Source organism: Oryctolagus cuniculus, chromosome 5, assembly GCF_051225735.1.
Source record: "Oryctolagus cuniculus isolate XC-2025 breed Fujian yellow rabbit chromosome 5, ASM5122573v1, whole genome shotgun sequence".
NCBI classification, from domain to species: Eukaryota; Metazoa; Chordata; class Mammalia; order Lagomorpha; family Leporidae; genus Oryctolagus; species Oryctolagus cuniculus.
Window position 1 is genome coordinate 125725886 of NC_142871.1, and position 19314 is coordinate 125745199.

The following is a 19314-nucleotide window of genomic DNA, read 5'->3' on the forward strand; positions in this document are numbered from 1 at the left end:
AGTGCACGGGGCCAGCGGGGGCCTCGGGGAATTGGGGGTGCCCTGGAGCGCTCCTTCCACCATCACCTCCACCCCCGCACCCGCCCAGCCATTTCCACACCAGGGTACCCGACAGGCCTCAGTCCTCCAGGCCAGGGGCCCTGCCTCGGCCTCCCACCTCCTCTCACCGAACCCCCAAAGCCCACCCATCCCTAACTAAGCACGCCCACCAGAAGCCCAGAGCAAACCCCAAGGGAGCACAGTTCCCAGCCTGCAGAGGCCACCTGCGCACCGGGGAGCGCAGCCTCGCGGGACGGCCCCGCCTCACCCAGTCCCGCCCCTGGCAACGCAGGCGTCCCTAACGACGGCGACCGGAGCTGCAGCGGCCGTCTCCCCACATCCCCACCTGGGGTTTCCCTGTCAGCCCTCGCCCACGTTGGCCTGAAGCAGGTAGGCAGCCATCGCCGTGGCTCCGCATATCTCCCGCGTCGCAGAAGGGCCGGTCTGTACCCCCCGGAGCCCCTCACCCACTCCAGGCAAACCGGTGCCTCCCTCGCCCCCCAGCCTTCGTCCTCAAGTGTCTGGGAAGGAGGAGGGGGCGAGTGGCCCGTGGGCTAGGTGGTGAGGAGCAGTCCTGAACCCCACCCCGCCCCCGTCCAAGGCTGGGATTCCTCCCGCAGGGCTGGAAGCCCGCTCACCCCAGGTAGTTGGGGGAGGGCCCCACTGGCCTTTGGACGTGAGCGTCCCTGCTGGGAGTTCTGAGCTGAAGGTAATGGATGGGTGAGGAGCAACAGGACTAAGTGGGCAGGAGTGGGAGGACAAGTGCAGCCTGGCTGGGCCCAATGCCGCTGGGGTGGACCCCTGCTCCAACAGAGAAACGTTCGCCCCTCATATGATGCTGTACACTAAGATCCCTGATGTGGGAGTGACCTGCCCACCGCAGGATGTGACAGGCACGAGATCAAGGCAGGTGCAGACAGAAGCCCAGGGTCCAGCTGTCTGCTGAGGGTGCTGGGGTGGAGGTGGGAGGAGCTGGCTAAGCAGGCAAGGGGTGGGGTGGGGGTGGGGCTTAGTCTGTCAGGCAGGCCATCCAAGCTGGCACAGCTCAGGGGGAAGTGTCCCCAGGATGGGGATAGTCAAGGGCCAGGACTGTGATGGGCAGGAAGGGGAGGGGGCGGCCCCCCACATTTGGGCAGGTGGGAGGAGCTTCGGCCCACAGGGTGAAGTTCAGCCTGGAGAAGGTGTGTAAGTGAGGAAGGGGTGTGTTAGACACTCAGGCATTGAATCCAAGACCTGTGAGGTGCACGGAGGGCCCGGCATGAGCCGTGAGTGGGAGAGCACAGCTCTGCAGCCGGGGAACACAGGCCAGGGCCTCACTGTGGACTCCCCGGTGCCCTCCCCTGTGCCCAGCAGCGAGTGGGAGGAGGCATCCATGCCATTTAGGTCAGCACTGTAGGGAGCAACCCTGGGTAACTTTCTAAGCCTCAGTTTCCTCGTCTGTGAAATGGGCATAATAGTGTCATGATAATACTCCTCAAGAATAAATGTAAGGATGCAATAAACTTTGAAGGGAAGGCATCCAACATCTTTGTCATACTACAAAGCTCTTCAAAAAGTTCACAGAAATGCATATGATGAAAAGATTGTGCATGGATTTCAAAATTTTTGGCACCAAGAGAAACATCACTTTTTAAAAATTTATTTATTTATTTGAAAGGTAGAGAGACAGAGAAGAAGAGGGTCTTCCATCTGCTGGTTTACTCCCCAAACACCCACTATATCCAGGTGTGGGCCAGGCCAAAGCCAGGAGCCTGGAACTTCATCTCCCATGTAGATGGCAAGTACTTGGGGCATCCTCCACTTCCTTCCCAGGTGCGTGAACAGGGAGCTAGGTAGGAATCAGAGCAGCCAGGACTCAAACCAGTGCTCTGACATGGAATGCCAGTGTTATAAGCAGTGGCTCGACCCACTGTGCTACAATACCGGCCCCAAAATTATCTTTTAACTCCATTTCTTAAAAGATTTATTTATATGAAAGTCAGAGTTACACAGAGAGAGGAGAGGCAAAGAAAGAGAGGTCTTCCATTTGCTGGTTCACTCCCCCAGTTGACTGCAATGGCTGGAGCTGCACCAATCTGAAGCCAGGAGCCAGGAGCTTCTTCCAAGTCTCCCATGAAGGTGCAGGAGCCCAGGGACTTGGGCCATCTTCTACTGCTTTCCCAGGCCACAGCAGAGAGCTGGATTGGAAGTGGAGCAGCCAGGACTCAAACTGGTGCCTATTTGGGATGCTGGCACGGCAGGCGGTGGCTTTACCTGCTACGCCACAGCACTGGCCCCTTTAATTCCATTTTTATATGTCCTTTTAAAGAGTTTTTTATTTATTTGAAAGGAAGAGTTACAGAGAGGGAGAGAGCTTACGACCACTGGTTCACTCCCAAAATGATCACAACAGTGGCCGGGGCTGGGCCAGGCTAAAGCCAGGAGCCAGGAACTCCATCTGGATCTCCCACGTGGGTGCAGGGGCCCAAGCACTTGGACCATCTTCTGCTGCCTTTCCAGGCTCATTAGCAGGGAGCTGGGTCAGAAGTGCAAGAGCTAGGACTTGAACCAACACCCACAAAGGATGCTGACATCACAGGCAGCAGCTCAACCCACTGCGCCACACGATGGGCCCTTTTACACACACTTTTTGAAGTCCCTTGTATGTAGCACATATTTTGAATCCTGGCCCTGGGCCCAACATTGTATGAAGTATCTCACGCACCTCAGCTGCTCTGATCTGGCTAGCCCCAAGAAGTGGACACTATCAGTTATCATTCCCATTCTACAGACAACGAAACTGAGACTTAGCGGGGTTAAAGCACCTGCCCAAAACCTCACAGGTACTAGAGAGCAGAGTGGAAACTTGACCCCAGACAGTACAAATCCTGAGTACCCAAGCAGCCGCTGTACTGCCTCCTGCTGTGGCCTTGCTGTTGAGGACCTGGAGCTCAATAAATCACAGCCGTATGTCGCTGCACCCACCAGCACATGCAAAAATGAAGACCACCTTGGCCATCCAGGGGTGCTCAGCTCTTTTTACTACCTGTGCTTGGGCACACAGAGAGAGCACACCCTAACACCTAACCCTGTGAACGGTTTGACTTGGGAGCTGCTGTGGACTTTGTCCTCTGATTACGACTTCAGGACTCTGGACTCTGGTCCTGGAGACAGAATAGGGGAGAAAGCCGGGCCTTTCCCCAGGTACCATGCTCCTGGGTTGGCCTTGGGTGACGCTGGAGACATGGCTGGGTGAAACCCACAGGCCAGTGAGGCAGGCCCCAGGGAGGTGGAAGTCCACTGCGCAGGTCCTCACTCTGCCACTCTCCCCCTCCAAGGCCAAAGGGAGCCTTAGATGGGGACACAAGGCCGGCTCGCAGAGGCACTCACTCCCGGTGGCCCCCACCACCGACCCGCCTCTCTGCCGTGTCGGGGAGGATTCCTGTCCCAGTCCCCTCCGTCACTTCTGGAACTGCCTTCTGTGGGCTCTTGAGGAAATTTCTGGGTGCCCCCGGGCCCCCAGCCAACCGAGCAGGCGCTCCCCTACAGGTGCTACCTCCCACCACCCTCACCTGCAGCCAATGAGTGCGCAGCCAGATGAAGGTGAACTTGGAAGGGGGAGGAGTCATCTCCAGCCCCTCCCACACTCGCCCATCTCCTCTCCGGGGTACATTCCCCTGGCGCCTTCCTAATTTTGCCTTCCAAGTTCTGAATGCATTCACACTGCCATGTAGATTGTGTGCATGTGTGTGTCCCTCTTATTATCAATGCCCATTACGTATGTGCGGTTAATAGCCCTCCTACGCCAGGCCATCACTTCCTGTCCTGGTCTCCCGTTCTGGCCGGGGATAGGGAGCCTGTCCTGCCTCCAAGGTAGGGTGCTCAAGACTCAAGGGAGAGAAAGGTTGGGAAAGGACCAGGGACCTGCTAAGCGCTGGACGGTTGCTAGGCTGCTGATACTGCCCGAGGCCCCGGGAAGATGGGCCGTGCGCTCAGCTCAGGGGAGGCAGAGGCGGCGGGAGTGAGATGTGAGGCCCTGCAACCCTGCGAGTAACAACCCGGGCCCCGGGCCCTTCCCTCACTGTCCCCTTGAGCGCTTTTATCTGCTCATTTCGAATTTTTCCCACAGAATCCGGCGCCCCAACCGGGACTAGAACCCGATGTGCCGGCGCCGCAAGGTGGAGGATTAGCCTATTGAGCCACGGCGCCGGCTCGAATTTTTCCCACGATTTCATTCCTCGAACTGGGAGCCTATGAAAAAGGCAGGCTCCCTAGGTCTGGGAGCTGGAGGTGCGGCTGAGGGGCCTCAGGGACCGGGACCCAGGAGTTGAATGTCCCAGGTGCTGTTGCCGCCCGCCCGGCGGTCGCTTCTCCGGCTCAGCACCAGGCTTCCTAGCTGCGCGCGGCTCCTGAGGCAGGGCGGGCACATCCTTCGAGGACGCGTCCTCTGCCTGCCTCCCCTTGGAGGGGCCCAGGAAGGACTGTGATTCGCTCAGGAAGCCGCCCCTGCGCAGATCACTCTGACAGCGGGACGCCCTCCTTGGCCAGAACCTACAGATGGGATTCTCAGATGCCAGGGGCCAGCCCCGAGCGCCTGCCAGCAAGCCACCTGGCCCAAAGGGACCACAGAGGGACAAGAGTAGAAGACCGCGCCCGCACCGCCAGGAGCGCACGGTGTAGGGTGGGGGTGGGGAGCGTGGCGAATCAGATCCCCCAAGTGACACAGCTGCTGCAGACTTGGGGTTGGACAAAGGGAAGGCCGGTGGAGGGGACGGGGTGGGGGAGGGAGGGGTAGCCAAGAAAGGTTGGGGCAGTGGGGTTCAGCTCAGACTCAGGAGAACCGGGTGAATCTCGCCCTCCCAGGAGGAGGGACAGCAGCCTGGGCACAGGCAGGCAGAGCGCCCCGTGCAAAGAGGGGTTTATTGCTAGCACAGCGTCCGCTCAAGCCCGGCTTGACCCACTGGGTGGGGGTGAACAGGGACAGACAGACAGGCCTGTGCTGGCGGCTGGAAGAGGCCCAGATGTAAGAGAGCCGCTCCGAACAGTGGAGGCTGTGGTGTGGGCAGTGGAGAGGCCGCGAGCCGGGCAGCAGCAAGAAAGCAAAGGCGGGAGAGGCTGCCAGGGCGGGAGGGATCTGGCAGGACCCCGGGGACTCCATGGCTGCTGCTTCTGGGACATCACCTCGCTGGATCGCGTTGGAGGGGCCCCTGGTGAAACTCAGAGGAGAGGTGAGAGCTGGAGCCATCAACAGGAGTGAGGCTGAGCCCGGGAGGGGTGGGCAGCCCCCCTCCCCCCCCGCAGAGACTTCTCGAAATAGAGTACGGGAGAATGGTGCCAGGTGGGCAGGCAGGGTCGCCGAGGGCAGCGACCAGGCACCCGCCTGCCCAGGGACAAGCCCCCCCCCTCCCCGTGTGCGCCATCTTTATAATGTGGATGACTGGGAGGTGAAGAGTTCATTGTGCTCCTTGTTTTGTTTCGGAATTTTACTCATTTTGTAAAACAGATTTTAAAAAATTGGAACTCAAATCTGTAGAAGAATCCTCTGTGTTTGCTGATAGTTTGCCTGCCAAAAATATTTTTTGCAATATCTATTTTTTAAAAGATCTATTTTTACTTATTTGAAAGTCAGAGTTACACAGAGAGAGAAGGAAAGGCAGAGAGAGAGAGAGAGGTCTTCCATCCACTGGTTCATTCCCCAGATGGTCGCAATGGCTGGAGCTGAAACCAGGAGCCAGGAGCTTCCTCCGGGTCTCCCACACGGGTGTAGGGGCCCACAGACTTGGGCCATCTTCTACTGCTTTCTCAGGCCACAGCAGAGAACTGGATCAGAAGTGACACAGCTAGGTGTGGAACTGGCGCCCATATGGGATGCAGGCACTGCAGGTGGCGGCTTTACCCACTAGGCCACAGCGCTGGCCCCTGCAATATCTATTTTTAAGGAGCTCAGCAGTTAGGCCATCACTTGGAATGCCCGCAGCCCATGTCAGGGGGCCTGGATTTGAGTCGCAGCTTCCCTCCAGATTCCAGCTCCCTGCTCATGTGCACCTTGGGAGGCGGCAGGTGGTGGCTACCATGTGAGCCAGATTGAGTGAATTCCTGGCAACTGGCTTTGGCTTGGCCCAGCACCAGCTGATAGCATTAGGAATGAACCAGCTGATGGAGATATCTCTCTCTCTCTCTCTCTCTCTCTCTCTCTCTCTCTCTCCCCCTCCCCCTCTCCCTCCCCCTCCCTCCCTCTCCCTCTCTGTCTTTCAAATAAATAAGTGTAAGAATATCTGTTTTGTAAAAGTCAGCAGTAATGAACGCTGACCTTATTTTGCGGGTAGCGTTTTCAACATTTGCCTTGCAAATGGTCTCAGACCTCATGCAGAAACATCCAAGGGCAGCAGAAGCTGTTTCCTTTATCGGCCATGTGCACAGCAGCCATGTGGAACAAGGCTCTACCCTCAGATGGGTCCTGCTGTGCAAGCTGCAGGCACAAAACAGCAGCAAGAGCAACTCGGGCCAGACCTTAGGCAGAACCGCCAGGTCCCGAGAGTGAGGTACTAGGCAGTGGGCCCAGGGCCACCCCATTTCAGAGGGCTTCCTGCCTGCCCCAGGTGGAGCTTCCCAAAATACAGACTCCCAGGATGAAGGGGAAAGAACTGCCTGCCAGGACGGGGTGGGCACTGCTGGAAGCCCCAGGTCCAGGGCATTGCCCGCCAGTACCCAGGGGCTCCCCTGCCAAGCCTGGCCCCACTCCCCTCTGAGTGTGGCCCATGGGTGCCCAGGAATACAGCTGGGCTCAGAACTAACAACGTTGGAGGACTGGGAAACCCAGATGCACGGCTAGCAGGAACAGGGCTGCCTGTTGCCTCTGGCCCCCTTCGGCTGTCTCCACCCTGTTGTCCATCAAGCCCCCAATACCACCTCGCCCCCTTGACTTCACCTCTCCCCTGGAGGCAGAAAGGGGCCTTGGAACCTTGCGTGCACTCAGAGACACCACCTCGGGTCAGCGCTCAAGAGGCAGGTCTCCAGGGCGCGGTGTCCCCAGCAGCAGATCGCCCCCCACACACACACACAATGCCTGCATCCTGCACTCACCCCATCAGAGCCCTCTCCAAATACCCTCAGTGTGAATCACTATCTCAGAGGACTCACCACAGCCCACATAGCAGCTCTTATCAGCCCCTTTTACAAATAAGGAAAACAAGCTCAGATAGGTTAGGTAACTTGGCCAAGGTCACAAAGCAAGTAACAGGCAAAGTCAGAAATGCAGTCAGCTGATGGGCTTATTTTCTTTCTTTTTTTTTTTTTTTAAGATTTTTTTATTGGGGCTGGCACTGTGGTGTAGCGGGTAAAGCCACCGCCTGCAGTGCCGGCATCCCATATGGGTGCTGGTTTGAGTCCTAGCTGCTCCCTTTCTGATCCAGTTTTCTGCTGTGGCCTAGGAATGCAGTAGAAGATAGCCCAAGTCCTTGGGCCCCAGCACCCATGTAGGAGACCCTGAGGAAGCTCTTGGCTCCTGGCTTCGGATGTGTGCAGCTCCGGCTGTTGTGGCCATCTGGGGAGTGAACCAGCGGATGGAAGACCTCTCTCTCTCTCTCTCTCTCTATCTCTCTCTCTCTCTCTCTGCCTCTCCTCTCTCTCTGTAACTCTAACTTTCAAATAAATAAATAAATCTTTTTTAAAAAATTAAAAAAAAATTTTTTTTATTTATTAGATGGGTAGAGTTACAGACAGTGAGAGAGAGAGACAGAGGGAAGGTCTTCCTTCCGTTGCTCACTCCCCAAATGGCCGCTACAGCCGGTGCACTGCACTGATCCGAAGCCAGGAGCCAGGTGCTTCTTCTTGGTCTCCCATGCAGGTGCAGGGGCCCAAGCACTTGGGCCATCCTCCACTGCCCTCCCGGGCCACAGCAGAGAGCTGGACTGGAAGAGGAGTAACCAGGACTAGAACCCAGTGCCCATATGGGATGCCAGCGCCGCAGGCGGAGGATTAGCCATGTGAGCCACAGTGCCGGCCTTAAAAAAGAATTTTTAAAAGAACTGGTACCCACATGGGATGCTGGGGCTGCAGGCTGGGACTTTAACCCGCTGCCCCACAGCACAGGCCCTAGCTGATGGGCTTCTAACAGCTCCCCTTTCAGCACTGCTGTCCAAGGGGTATTCATCAAAAAAACAGGCTGGTTATCTCACAATTCTGTTTGTGGATTTGCATCTCATTTGCATGAGAGGTGTCACAATAGTTAGAAGTCCTCCCTGCCCTGTCCCCCCTCCCCTCACCTCCCTCCCATCAGCCAAGCTTTTCCTCCTTGGGATCCTGGCGGGCTGGGGAGCACCATCTGGTCCATTCCTCTGCCAAAGATGCCTCTGCTGCTTCAGAGTGCTCCTTCCCACTGGCCACCACCGGGAGCACGGAGCAGGACGGGAGCCAGGGGGGAAGTGCCTGGAGGAGGAGCCCCATGCTGCAGCCCCCTCTCCCCGTCTCAGGGTGGAGGCGTCTAAGGCAAGGGTCCAGGAATGGGCAAGCGGGACTGGGGGCGTCCCTAGACCCAGACACATCTTCTGTCTTCTGTGTTCAGCCCCAAATTTAGCTGCCTTCTCGCCTCCCACGCCTGCCCACTGCTGTCTGGAGTACCAGGAGGCTGGCAGCACGAGAGAAGACTGGGCTGGGGAGAAGGAAGGTGGGCGCCCAGCGCTGGCGCCCTCAGCAGCCCGAGGAAAGGCAGGTGCGGGCCCCCTGGGGCAGGGCGCGGGTCTGGCTTCCCTTCCCCTGGCTCTCTCAGCCTGCCCTGCCCCCGTGGAAACCCACAGGCTCCGTGTGCCCACTGAGCCATCAGAATCTGCAGCCTTAGTAAGAAAGCATTTATGTAAAATACCACAACCATTTTTATATAGATTGCATAGTTAGATGACAATGTTTGGGACATATTGGATGAAATATAAGATTAATTCCACTTGTTGCTCTTTTAATATGGGCATAAGCTCATTTTAAATAGCATATGTGGCTTGCATTATATTTGCATTGGTCAGTGCTGTTCTCAACCTGGTCCTCCAGCTCAGGCGGTCACTGTTCTGTGAAGTGCCTGGTGTAGGGAACTGTCTTGAGCCGAATGGGCCTTTATTTTTTATTAGTCCCTCTGTCTTTTGGACATTCCCTGTACTCGGGAGGACAGTACAATGTAGGATTCAGAGTATGAACTTGGTTGACTGAGTTTAAATCAACACTTGTTGCTTATAAGCTATGTGATATTGGGCAAGCCAAGTAACTTCTCATGCTTCACTTTCATGTTAGAAAAGTGGGAACATTATGAGCACCTGCCTTAAAAAAAAAAAAAAAACACTCTTGTGAGGGCGGCACTGTGGCGCAGAGGGTTAAAGCCCTGGCCTGAAGCACCGGCATCCCATATGGGCACCAGTTCAAGTCCTGGCTGCTCCACTTCAGATCCAGCTCCCTGCTGGTGGCCTGGGAAAGCAGTAGAGAATGGCGCAAGTCCTTTGGCCCCTGCACCCGCGTGGGAGACCCAGAAGAAGCTCCTGGCTCCTGGCTTTGGATCAACACAACTCCAGCCGTTGCAGCCATCTGGGGAGTGAACCAGCAGATGGAAGACCTCTCTCTCTCTCTCTCTCTCTCTCTCTCTCTCTGTAACTCTAGCTTTCAAATAAATAAATCTTAAAAAAAAAAAAAAACTCTTGTGAAGATGAAAGAGTTGATATGCAAAAAGAACTCTAGGGCGCTTCCAGGAGGGGGAGGCAGGTGTTCAGCACAGCGGCTAAGACGATGCTTGGGAAGCCCGCATCGAGTATTGGGCTGAAGTCCTGGCTACTCCACTTAGGACCCAGCTGCCTACCAATGCACGCCCTGGGAGGCAGCAGGCAACGGCCCAGGGACTTGGGTCTCTGCCACCCATAAGGGAGATCCAGATTGAGTTTTGGGCTCCTGGCTTCAGCCCGGCCCAGCCCTGACTGTTGTAGGCATTTGGGGGAGTGAACCAGTGGATGAAAGACCTCTTCCTGTCTGTCACTCTCTGTGTATGTGTGTTTCTCTGCCTTTCAAATAAAATGAAAGTAAAGACATTTCTAAACAGGAAAAAGAGAGCATCTGGCACACAGCAATGATGGTGGTTTGCTGTTCAGTTTATTACTATCAAAAAAAGCTGACGGCTCCTTGCTACGGTTTCATGTGTCCATATAGAAAACACACTGTGCATCTTTGGCTGCTTTTTTTATTCACATCCACTCTTCCACCCCTGCTAATTATTACCCTTACTTCACAGAGGCAGCATCTGACATTCAGAGAGGCTCAGTAATTCGTCCAGGGCCACACAGCGAGTCGGTGGGATTTGCACTTGGACCTGCTCCCCTGAGCACCACTCCATACTACCTCTCTTGGCAAATGCCCACTGACATCCTGCAAAGTAGCACCTCTGCTGTCTTCCCCTTGCTGCAGGTCCCCGCTTGCATCAAGGACCCAGGGGTCTGAGACGCTTCCTGTCACAAGGTCAGCGAGGGGCTTCCTGCCTCTACCCTGCCAGCCGCCAGCATGCAGGACCCCATGACGCTAGGCTCCAGCCAGTCCTCTGTCTCCACCCAGGAGCGGCACTCCGCCGCTGACCAACCTCTACCCTCCACGCCCCAGGCCTCAAAGCCCTTAGCCATGACCCTCCCTGCCAAGTCCAAGGCTCCCAATTTCCGTCGCATGCGCCGGGTCATTGCTGAAGATGCTGAGTGGACACTGGCCATCGTGCCTCTCCTCACGGAGCTCTGCATCCAGCACATCGTCAGGAACTTCCACAGTGAGTGTCCCTGCTCAGTGGGAGGAGCCCACCAGGGCTGGGGCAGGTGGGTGGGGACGGCCTGGCGCCGAGGCCTCAGCAGCCGGCACCAGGGACATCCTCAGACCCACTCCACACTTCCCTTCCGCTCAGGGCCAAGACAGCTCCTCCTGCCATGCCCACTGCCAGAGCCCACTGCACTCCCTCCCACACTGCACCCTCCATGCTGATGCCCTCAGCTAGCTGGGGCCAAGCCAACACCAAGAGCCAGGAGTTTTTTCTAGGTCTCCCACGCAGGTGCAGGGGCACAAGCACTTGGGCCAACTTCCACTGCTTTCCCAGGCCATAGCAGAGAGCTGGATCAGAAGGGGAGCAGCCAGGACACGAACCAGTGCCCACATGGGATGTTGGCACTGCAGACAGCAGCCTTACCCACTAAGCCACAGCGCCGGCCCCCACAGCAGGGTTCTTTTTGCTTGTTTGTTGTCTGCCTCCCTCCTCACTAGAATGAAAAAACTGGGAAGGAGACTGTCCGTTGTTTTTTTTTTTTTTTTTTTCATTCTTAGAGCTCTAGCAATAGTGTCCTGTGCATAGTAGGTACTCACAAAAATAATTATTTTGAACAAAGAGATCAAATTAGATTGGGAGCCTCCCAGGTCTGAGGTCGTCTCCTCCATCAGACTAGCTGATAACTGACCATTGGTCCCGCGTCTCAGACTGGGAGCTCCCTGAAACCAGACACTGATCTGTCCACCATCAGGCAGGGAGCACCCCAAAGCCAGGGGCCGTGTCCCCCCTTCAGCCTGGGGCTCCCTGAGAGCAGAAGCCGGCTGAGTTCTCAGACAGGAACTCCCCGGGGGGTACAGGAGGACCTTCCCTCTCCTCAGTGACCCCAGACAGGTGCAGCCCAGGGCGCTGTGTGAGCCCCCATCTCCTCCCTCTGTTCCCAAAGATAACCCGATCCTGAAGCAGCTGCTCCCGGAGCACCAGCAGAAGGTCCTGAGCCACCTGTCCCCTGACCTGCCGCTCGCTGTGACCGCTAACCTCATCGACCACGAGAGCTACTGGCAGCGCTGTTGCATGCAGCGCTGGCCGGTGTGCCACGTGGCCAAGCACGGCGGCAGCTGGAAGCGCATGTTCTTCGAGCGGTACCTGGAGAGCCTCCTGAAGCACTTCATCCCAGGCACCACGGACCCGGCCGTGATCCTCGACCTGCTGCCGCTCTGCCGCAACTACGTGCGCAGGATCCAGGTGGATCAGTTCCTGCCGCCTGTGCGGCTCCCGCTCCCGCCTCGCACTGGGGACCAGTCGGACTCAGGCAGCGAGGGAGAGACGGAGGAACCCGTCATGGACCACTACCAGCTGGGGGAGCTGGTGGCTGGCCTGAGCCACCTGGAGGAGTTGGACTTGGTATACGGGGTCAAGGACTGTGGCATGAACTTTGAGTGGAACCTCTTCCTCTTCACCTACCATGACTGCCAATCCTTGGCAGCCACCATCAAGGTGTGCCACACCCTCAAGGTACCGTTGGCCCCCAGCTGCCCTTCAGTCCCTGCTCAGCATCTCTGGGATTCCCTCCATTGCCATCTTCTTTCTCCCATCACCTTCCTCACTGACAGAGGTGTGTGTGTGTGTGTGTGTGTGTGTGTGTGTGTGTGTTTAATGCATCCTGCACCGAGCCAGCAAGTTCTGGGGCTGCTGACCTAAACAAGGCACTGCCCCCCATCTCAGCAGCCTGAGATTAGTCATGGAGCTACCATCTGCATTCCAGGCCCTGTCCTAGGTGCTGAAGACACAACAAGCCACAAAATTATGCCATTTGTGCCTCTGGAGCTGACGAGCTGGTGGGATGAATGGCGCTAATCAGCGATGATATAAATGTACAGTTGCAGCTAGAATATGATCGCCAGATTTAGCAAATAGAAGTGCAAGACACCCAGTTAAATTTGAATCTCAGGAGCAGGCGCGTGACCTAGTAGTTAAGATACTGCTTGGGATGCCCACACACACCATCATGGGGTGCCTGAGTTCAATGCCTGGCTCTGGCTCTTGATTCTAGCTTCCTGTTCATGTGTACCTTGGGAGGCAGCAGACTATGGTTCCTCCTTGATTTGGCAAGATAGAGGTCCCTGCACTGGGGGCCGTTGCGTGGAGTGCCAGGAGCCACAGTTTATGGGGCAAGCGGAGAGTGAGGGATGTGGTGACTGTGATCAGCTTTTTCAAGAACTTGGCTGTTGGGCCGGTGTTGTGCCTCAGTGGGTTAAGCTGCCACCTGCGATGTCAGCATCCCATATGAGTGCTGGTTTGAGTTCCTGCTGCTCCAATTCCAAACCAGCTCCCTGGTAAAGCAGTGGAAGATGGCCCAAGTACTTGGGCCCCTTCTATGCATGTGAGAGACCCAGGTGAAGTCTCTGGCTCTTGGCTTTGGCCCAGCCCAGCCCTGGCCAATTGGGGAGTAAACCAGCAGATGGAACCTCTCTCTCTCTCTCTTTCGTCTCTCTCTCTAACTTGCTTGTGTTTGCCACCAAGGCGAGGCTCCATCCAGCTGCAAGAAAGCGATTGGTGATAGCAGGGAGATCAGGGACAGTTCTGAGAAGGCAGGAAGGGTGGGATCTAGGACCGAGATGGCCCCAGGCAGGGGGAGAGGGAAAGCAGGGTGGCAGTGGGTCTGTGTTTGCTATCAGGAAAATGAGGGATTCCCCTTCCATGGATGGGAAACACAAAGAAAGTTCACTGAGAGCTGGCTCTGCTGGGAGGCCCCCTGAGGTCTGAGAGGGCTGAGAAAGGTTGAGACCACTGCTGTGGGTGATGAGAATGTCAGCCAGAGGAACGGACAGGCACACTGACCGAGAGCCCACAGTGGCTCTAGTGATGCACACCAGCCCTGCAGGGGACCTCTTCCCTATGTCAGGTGCTTGAGCACAGCACACAGGAAATAGGAGGGTTAATCCCATGTTGGATCCGTGCTGGTAGATTCAATGAGAAGATAAGAGGCCAAGAGATGTTAACCCAGGGCCAGCGCTGTGGCATAGTGGGTAAAGCTGCCGCCTGCAGTACCAGCATCCCATATGGGTGCTGGTTCCAGTCCCCACTGATCCACTTCCGATCCAGCTCTCTGCTATGGCCTGGAAAAGCAGTAGAAAATGGCCAAAATCCTTGGGCCCCTGCACCCACGTGGGAGACCCAGAAGAAGCTCCTGGCTCCTGGCTTCAGATTGGCCTAGCTCAGGCCTTTGTGGCCATCTGGGGACTGAACTAGCAGATGGAACACCTCTCTCTCCCTCTGCAAATCTGCCTTTTAAATTAAATAAATAAATAGGGACCAGTGCTATGGCGGTAGTGGGTAAAAAATGTCACCTGCAGTGCTGGCATCTCATATGGGTGCCGGTTCTAGTCCCGACTGCTCCACTTCCGATTCAACTCTTTGCTATGGCCTGGGAAAGCAGTAAAAGATGGCCCAAGTCCTTGGTCCCTTGCATCCACGTGGGAGACCCGGAAGAAACTCCTGGCCCCTGGCTTCGGATCTGTGCAGCCCCGGCGTTGCGGCCATTTGGGGCGTGAACCATTGGATGGAAGAACTCTCTCTCTCTTTCTCTCTGCCTCTCCTCTCTCTGTGTAACTCTGACTTTCAAATAAATAAATAAATAAATCTTTAAAAAATAAAAGAAAAGGGAGGACCGAAGGCTACAGAGAGACAGAGGAGTAGAACAAGCCAATGGGAAGGAGAAACGGAGGTTGCCCATCTATAACATTCATAATGCCAGCCCTACTCCCTTTCTTTCTTTCCTTCATCCCATTCATTTCCTGTGTCCCTCCCTCCCCACTTCCTCCCCAGATCTGACTGGCAAAATCCTCTGCCCCAAGCCTCCATTCTCCCTCTCTCCAAAATGGGAAGAACTTGTTCTACTTTGTCACGGTGCTGAGGGTTAGAGTTGATGGTTGCAAAACATTCTGGAAGCAAGCCAGCACGTAATTGCTCAGTGAATAGTGATCTTTTCCCCAGCTACCTGCCACCAATTCTGCACCACTTTGCCAGGCTGAGTAGGCCTGCCTCACCCAACACCAGCCAGGTGAGACAACCTCAGGCCTCCGCTGGCTTCCTCATCTGCCTGCAAAAGGTGGGAAAGGGGCAGGCCCGTGTCCTACATCACACAACCTGGGTTTGATCCCCAGCTCTGGCTCCTGGCTCCAGCTTCTTGCTAATGCAGACCCTAAGAGGCACTGGTGGTGGCTCATGTAATTGGGATTCTGCCACCCACATGGGAGATCTGGATTGAGTTCTAGCTCCTAGCCCAGCCTGGTCAGGCAGGAGGACCATCAAAGACATTTGGGGGATGAACCGGTAGATAGAAGGTTTCTCTTTTTGTCTATTTGCCTCTCAAATAATTTTTCCACTAATTTATTTATTTGAAAGCCAGAGTTAGAGAGAGAGAGAGAGATCTTCCATCCATTAGTTCACTCCTTGGCAACAACCAAGGCTACAGGGGGCCAAAGCCAGGAGCCAGGAACTCCATCCAGGTCTCCCATGTGGGTAGCAGGGATCCAAGTACTTGAGCCATCATCCACCACCTCCAAGAGTGCAAATTAGCAAGGAGCTGGATTAGAAGCAGAGCAGCTGGGACTCAAACCAGCCCTCCAAAGTGGAATGCAGGCATCCCCAAGCAGCAACGTAACCTACTGCACCACAACACCTGCTCAAAATAAGTGTTTTTTTTTTTAAATATTTATTTATTTATTTGAAAGGCAGCATTACAGAGAGGCAGAGGCAGAGAGAGAGAGAGGTCTTCCATCCACTGGTTCACTCCCCAAATGGCCACAACAGCTGGAGCTAGGCCAATCCGAAGCCAGGGGCTTCCTCTGGGTCTCCGACATGGGTACAGGGGTCCAAGGACTTGGACCATCTTCTGTTTCTGCTTTCCCAGGCACGTTAGCAGGAAGCTGGATCAGAATTAGAGAAGCCGGGACTCGATGCAGCACCCATATGGGATAGCCGGCACTGCAGGCGGCGGCTTTACCTGGTATGCCACAGCTCCGGCCCCGTAAATAAGTGTTTTCTAAATATAGGCAGGCAGGCAGATTATCCCTGGCTAGCATCTGCTGTAGCCCCTCTCTCTCTGCATGCAGATCTTCAGGCTGACCCGCAGCAGAGTGGATGACGACAAGGCACGCATCCTAATTCGGGGCCTGCTGGACCACCCAGTCCTTGAGGAGCTGGACTTGTCACACAACCTCATCGGGGACCGCGGTGCACGTGGCGCCGCCAAGCTGCTGATGCACAGCCGCCTGCGTGTGCTCAATCTGGCCAACAATCAGATCCGGGGGCCTGGTGCCCAGGCGCTGGCTCACGCCCTGGCGCACAACACCAGCCTCACTTCCCTCAACCTGCGCCTCAACTACATCGAGGATGAGGGCGGCCAGGCCATTGCCCACGCCCTGCAGACCAACAAGTGCCTCACCACGCTGCACCTCGGGAGCAACGAGCTCTCCGAGCCCACCGCCACGCTCCTCTCCCAGGTGTTCACCATCAACACCACGCTCACCAGCCTCAACCTGTCCTGCAACCACATCGGGCAGGTGAGCCGCTGGGCAGGTGGAGGCGGGGCGGGGTGTGTAGTCCAACTGCCCTGGGGAACTTGCGGGACAGGGTTAAGAACGCAGACACTCCCTGTCTATGCTGCATCAAGCATGCGTACAGACTGTGTTGATGTATAGCTACGCCAATGTGCGAGAGTTCTCCTTTCCTCCTCCGTTATCTAGTAAAATGAGTATTTTCCCTTCATTTTAAACAAAGTTTGATTAGCATGCAATATTTGCTTTTTTAAAATATTGTATTTATTTGGAAGGTAGAAAGAGAGAGAGAGAGAGTCCATCTGCTGATTCACTCTTCAAGTGGTCCTAACATGGGTGCAGGAGCTCAAGAATGTGGGCCATTCTCCACTGCTCTCCCAGGCGCACCAGCAGGAAGCTGGATTGAAAGTGGAGCAGGGGCGGCGCTGTGGTGTAGTAGGTAAAGCCACCACCTGCAGTGCTGGCATCACATATGGGTGCTGGTTCAAGTCCCAGCTACTCCTCTTCCTATCCAGCTTTCTGCTATGGCCTGGGAAAGCAGTAGAAGAGGCCCAACTCTTTGGGCCCCTGCACTCACATGGGAGACCCAGAAGAAGCTCCTGGCTCCTGGCTTCAGATCAGCCCAACTCCAGCTATTGCTGCCATTTGGGGAGTGAACCAGTGGGTGGAAGACTTTCTCTCTCTCTCTCTGCATCACTGTAACTCTGCCTTTCAAATAAATTGTTAAAGTCTTTTTAAAAAAAGAAGTAGCAGCGAGCCGGCGCCGTGGCTCAATAGGCTAATCCTCCACCTTGCGGCGCCGGCATACCGGGTTCTAGTCCCGGTTGGGGCGCCGGATTCTGTCCCGGTTGCCCCTCTTCCAGGCCAGCTCTCTGCTATGGCCAGGGAGTGCAGTGGAGGATGGCCCAGGTGCTTGGGCCCTGCACCCCATGGGAGACCAGGAAAAAGCACCTGGATCCTGGCTCCTGCCATTGGATCAGCGCGGTGCGCCGGCTGCAGCGGCGGCCATTGGAGGGTGAACCAACGGCAAAGGAAGACCTTTCTCTCTGTCTCTCTCTCTCACTGTCCACTCTGCCTGTCAAAAAAAAAAAAAAAAAAGAAGTAGCAGCAGCAGCAGCAGCCAGGGCTCCAACTGATACCCATATGGGATGTCGGCGTCACAGGTGGCAGCTTTGCCCTCTGCCCCACAGCGCCAGCCCCTCAAACTCGCTTGATCAAGTCCTGGAGAAGGCAGTGCAGTTTCCATGACACCCAGGGAACACATGCATGAACACAGCCTTGTTGAGACTTTCACTGCTTGTGGTATAGGCTGGGGTTCCGTTAGAGTCTACTCTATTCCGTTTTTTAAAAATGTTTCTGTGACTCATTAAGTTGACTCCATAACACACTATTGGCACAACCACAGAAGTGCAGCTTCTGCCTCCCAACATGAACTGCTCTCACATGGAGCCTGGCACACCCGATCCAGAGGGGCTGCAGCAGGGAGACCACCCTCTGCTATTAAGCCTCCCCCCGCCTCTCTCTCTCTCTCTCTCTCTCTCTCACACACACACACACACACACACACACCTGCACAACACTGTCTCTATAGGGGGTGCCCTTGGCTACAGTAACAGTAAGCTTAACCAGGAAGTGGCTTACAGAAGAGGAACAAGCAGAATCCCCCTTGGCTCAAGCCACCCTCTGCTCTGCTGTCCCCAGCTCTCTGGCCGTGGGCTCTCCAGTGCACTTCCCATGGACCCAAAGTGGCTGCCCCAGCCCTGCCATCTCACACAGACGGGCCACGAGGCGGAAAAGGGGAGACCTCTTTCTTTTGTTCTCTTTTCAAAGGGAGGGCAACTCCCCAGGAGCCACCCCTCCAAACTTCCCTTTCTCGTCCCATCAGCCACAACAACTGTGTGTCCCTGGCTGACCCAGAGAGCCATGTGTGTCACATCATCAGGGTAGGGAAATCAGTGTATTAGGTGCCGGCCACCCTGCCTGGAGCGGACTGGAATCCGCACGTCACATGCTGCATGAACAGGCGAAGTAGCGTTTATGAGCCTTGTTTTAGCCACGCCTGTATGTAAACACACGTGCACCTGACCCTAGGCAGTGACATCAAATGGCCCTTCCCTTCCACCCCGCCCCCAGGATGGCGGCAAGCAGCTCCTGGAAGGCATCCTAGACAACAAGACGCTCCTGGAGTTCGACTTGCGCCTGTCAGATATAGCCCAGGAGAGCGAGTACCTCATTGGCCAGGCCCTCTGTGCCAACCGAGAAGCCGCCCGCCAGCGGGTCCTGAATCCCAGCCACTTCATATCGTCCATCACCGCCAGCAGCCTGGAGAACTCTATGGGATAAGACTGTGGATGGGGGTGGCTGCTCCTGCCACCCCTGCCACACGCTGTCACGCTGGACCAGAGGGCGGGGGAGGGAAGACGCGAAGTTCCTTGGGCTGAGTGGTCAGGGTTGTACGGGTGAAGACGTTAGGCGGGGGTGGGGGGGGGCTGGGATAGGGTCTAAAGTGGGGACCCAGGCAGTTCCTGTGCCCAGAGAGAGGGTACACCAGAACCCCCACAAATGGCCAACTGCTTCTGGGAATGGGGAAGACACAGTGAGAGTTTGCCTGTCCAGACTCTCCCAAGGGGGCTGTCCACATCCCTGGTCTGAAGCCACCCCTGTCACTTTGCTGCTACAGGACAGAGCCTGGACCTTGCAACACACACACACTCTCACACACACCCCCCTCTGGGTACCGCAGAGCCCCCTCCCTGTCGCCTGACCCTGCCTTAAGTGATCCAGTTCTACAGGTCACACCACCCCCTAGGCCCCCAGCTCACAAAGAGGACAACAGAGATGACAGGAGGGCCTCAGATCCAGCGGACTCCCTCAGAAAGGCCACCGTGCATGAAGACTGCAGTTCCTACCCTTGCATCCACCCCGGAGGGCGCCCATCGGCGGGAGGGCTGGGGGAGGAGCAGCACCCTGGGA

At 56.0% G+C, this 19314-nt stretch overlaps 1 protein-coding gene across 3 annotated transcripts; it reads left to right on the forward strand.

Moving 5' to 3' along the window:
- Positions 1-327: 327 nt before the first annotated feature.
- On the forward strand, positions 328-19174 carry DRC5 (dynein regulatory complex subunit 5). 3 transcript variants are annotated; one of them, XM_070074047.2, is made up of 6 exons: positions 336-429; positions 8582-8728; positions 10450-10795; positions 11727-12295; positions 15898-16347; positions 18475-19174. In XM_070074047.2, the coding sequence occupies exons 3-6, from the start codon at positions 10543-10545 to the stop codon at positions 18682-18684; spliced, it is 1482 nt and encodes a 493-aa protein (XP_069930148.2). In that variant the 5' UTR covers positions 336-429; positions 8582-8728; positions 10450-10542; the 3' UTR covers positions 18685-19174. The 3 variants fall into 3 exon arrangements, with proteins under 3 accessions (XP_008261201.3, XP_069930148.2, XP_089190010.1); XM_089333884.1 differs by lacking the exon at positions 336-429 and adding an exon at positions 4835-5246; XM_008262979.5 differs by lacking the exon at positions 8582-8728 and having other exon boundaries at positions 328-429.
- The last annotated feature ends 140 nt before the right edge of the window (positions 19175-19314 follow it).